The sequence below is a fragment of the Notothenia coriiceps genome, unplaced genomic scaffold, assembly GCF_000735185.1.
Source record: "Notothenia coriiceps isolate Sejong01 unplaced genomic scaffold, NC01 NC01_scaffold00023138, whole genome shotgun sequence".
Taxonomy (NCBI): Eukaryota; Metazoa; Chordata; class Actinopteri; order Perciformes; family Nototheniidae; genus Notothenia; species Notothenia coriiceps.
The window spans coordinates 33,823-36,599 of NW_011355839.1; the positions used below are offsets into that span (position 1 = coordinate 33,823).

General features: G+C 34.2%; 2 protein-coding genes across 2 annotated transcripts in view; both read left to right on the top strand.

The window, feature by feature from the left end:
* Positions 1–717, top strand: part of LOC104954259 (atrial natriuretic peptide receptor 2-like) — a 17,056-nt gene extending 16,339 nt beyond the window's left edge. The window contains exon 23 of the mRNA XM_010781337.1: positions 112–717. Coding sequence (XP_010779639.1) covers positions 112–222 — 111 coding nt within the window. The 3' untranslated portion in view covers positions 223–717. The remainder of the gene's footprint in view (positions 1–111) is intronic.
* A 910-nt stretch (positions 718–1,627) lies between these two features.
* Positions 1,628–2,777, top strand: part of LOC104954261 (afadin- and alpha-actinin-binding protein-like) — a 7,183-nt gene continuing 6,033 nt past the window's right edge. Inside the window, exon 1 of the mRNA XM_010781339.1 lies at positions 1,628–1,702. The gene's annotated coding sequence lies outside the window, so the exon portion shown is untranslated. The remainder of the gene's footprint in view (positions 1,703–2,777) is intronic.

Below are 2,777 nucleotides of genomic sequence, written 5' to 3' on the forward strand. Positions count from 1 at the left end.
CCCCCCCCTTCAACCCTAATGGCTTTATTTAAAATTCAAAGGCACACATGCTTTGCAATATGACTCTCTTCTTTCTCTCAAACACTCTTTTATTTGTTCTTGACCAAACAGGGAAAAGGAGACATGACAACCTGGTGGCTTGAAGCAAAGAGAGACGACTTAACAGACCCACTGCTCAATACATCTGGTTCCTCAGGATTCCCTGTTTCCGTTAGTGACTAGCTCTGGGTCAAGCTGAAAATGTGATCATAACTGTATATGAACTGGTCAGGCATTGTGTTGTGCATTTTAAATTGTCCAGTAAAGTATATTGAGATTAAATGTGCAGAAATACTGATACTAAAAGTTTACTATGAATTTAATGTCATACTGTACTGTAAATCCAATAGATGTTACCAATCAAGTGTTTAAAAGTGTTTGTCATTATCACGATTCTATTGTTGATGATTGTTATGTGATGATGAAAAACCCTCTGATAATACCTTGCAGAAGTTACTAGAAATGTCTCCACAAAAAAAGAATTATGCAGAGAATCATGCCAGAGTTGGGCAAATGCTTTCTGTTTTAAATTGCACATTATCATTATACTCATATTTAGCTTTATTTTTATTTTTGTAATCTAGGGCACTGGAAAATTAAAGGTAAAGGAGATATTCACTGCCTGAAATGTAAGATCTCTTACAATAAATACATTAAACTGTATAGCTTATTGCTTAAATAAACTCCATCTGAATCCTCACAGATCAAACTGGTATCCTTTTGCACAGGACAAGCATTGGTATAAATAATAAATATTGATTTGTATTACAATTATGGCACCAGTTTTACACATGTTGCATCTTGGAAATAGAAAAACTGAGCCATAACGCTATTAGTTTACATTTGTTTTTTTCTGCTTAGATAAATCATTATATATTGTAATGCCTAAATTGTCCTTAAAATGTGTGTACGAGTAGCCTATTTTAGAGTCAAATTGTGTAGTTTGCTCTGCTTCACACACTCAGAGGTTACATTCTGACCTGTAGAGAAACACTGTTAAGGTGATGTTAAAGTTGTATTATATATTATGTATGTTACCTTATTTATGTTACTGAAGAGAGGGTTATAAAAAATAGAATATCTATTCATTCATATTTTAACATTTACCTCTGTCAATTTGTAAATGTGCATTTATCTAGTGGCTTTTGTCTTTTTTATAACAACTTTTGTATTTATTTATTTATTTGATTCATTCTTGTTGTTGTTGATGTAGAATAGGTTAGTAGATTATGATTTAAATCCTTAATGTATTACTTTTGTCAATTAAGAATGTACAGTCTGCAGAAGCTAGGGTGTTCTTACTGTACCGTGTAATAAGCAATTTTATTGTATTGTTTTTTATATTCATTGTCAAAATTGCATTAAAGTCACCCAAGGTCATAATTGTGTTTATTCGACTGTTTTAATACTAAGCTTAAGTCATCATTAAAACGGTTAATAAAAAAGAATTGCACTTCAAAACACTAGAAATACCTTATACAGCCAAGAGCCAATCATATTGAGCCGTGTACCGTTGCTAGACAACGAACCAGCCAATTAGCGTGCTGTTTGGTTTGCGTGCACTGGAGTGGACTGTCATTCGGACCGACATGGCTTCAGGAGCTGCTGGATCGGGAAGCTAGGAGCAGACATTTGGGGGAAACGCATAAAACTGCAACGTTAAGTATGTAATCGACACATTTTTGTATTCTCTTCTTATTAACATTTTGAACATCTACTTTTGTAACTAGTGAGCTTGTTTCAATGTCAGGTTGTTTTCGGTCACTCAGATGGTAGTTAACTTTGACCGACTGCTGTGTACTGTAAAGGAACAGTTTAATGTTTGTTTTGCTTTATTTTGATTTAAACCAAAACATGATCTGTTGAGTGAACGGTGTGCTGATCATGGATTAAGGTTACACATTGTCATTAACGACATTAACTAAACAGACTTACTTACATACTTACAAGGCTATTCCTGGGTTTTGTTTTTAGCTTCCAGGAAATATTTTACTTAAATTATGTGACAAAAATAGCATTTGTTTTTGCAAACTTAACTGTTAAAAAAGGTAGGATGACTTAGTTTATTCTCTCTGATGAGTGTTTTTACAGCCTTTTCTGGCCTGCCATATACCATGAAATGTTTATTTGAGTACAAATGTGTGACACTTTACAAACGTAGGATATTTAAATAAATGCCGGTTTATAAAGTACACCGAACAAAAAAACAATGCAGTCTAATACATGGCCAAGTCATAAGTCTTACTTTAATGATTTGAAGGTATCATGATTAATAGACAATACACAAGAAACAGCCTGCTCACCCTGCATGTAAAATACACTACCAGACTAGAAACCAGCATCTGCACACTGTACTCCTCAACTCATCTACAGTACTCAACTAAAAACATGGTTCTTGTTTTATATTGTGTACCAAACCAAAAGAGAATGCAAGTGAACTGTTGTGTGCAACTTTACAAAGTGCCATTATCGTCTAAAATGCACATACAAATAAAAGCACATCATACATGGCCCATAAGGACCACAAACCTTTGGAAATGTTATAGAGAAGCGAAGTCCCTCCCTTTCCGGTGGACCTCCATCATATGGGACCTTACTTCGGTAAAATTACGTATTGAAGTCAAAGGCGAGAGAAAGATTATCTTTCGATCCCGTTTGAATTGTGCCACGAATTACACATATGATGTTTGTCAATTTAAACGATCATTTTGCAAGTCAAAAAAATAACAATGTGTCGT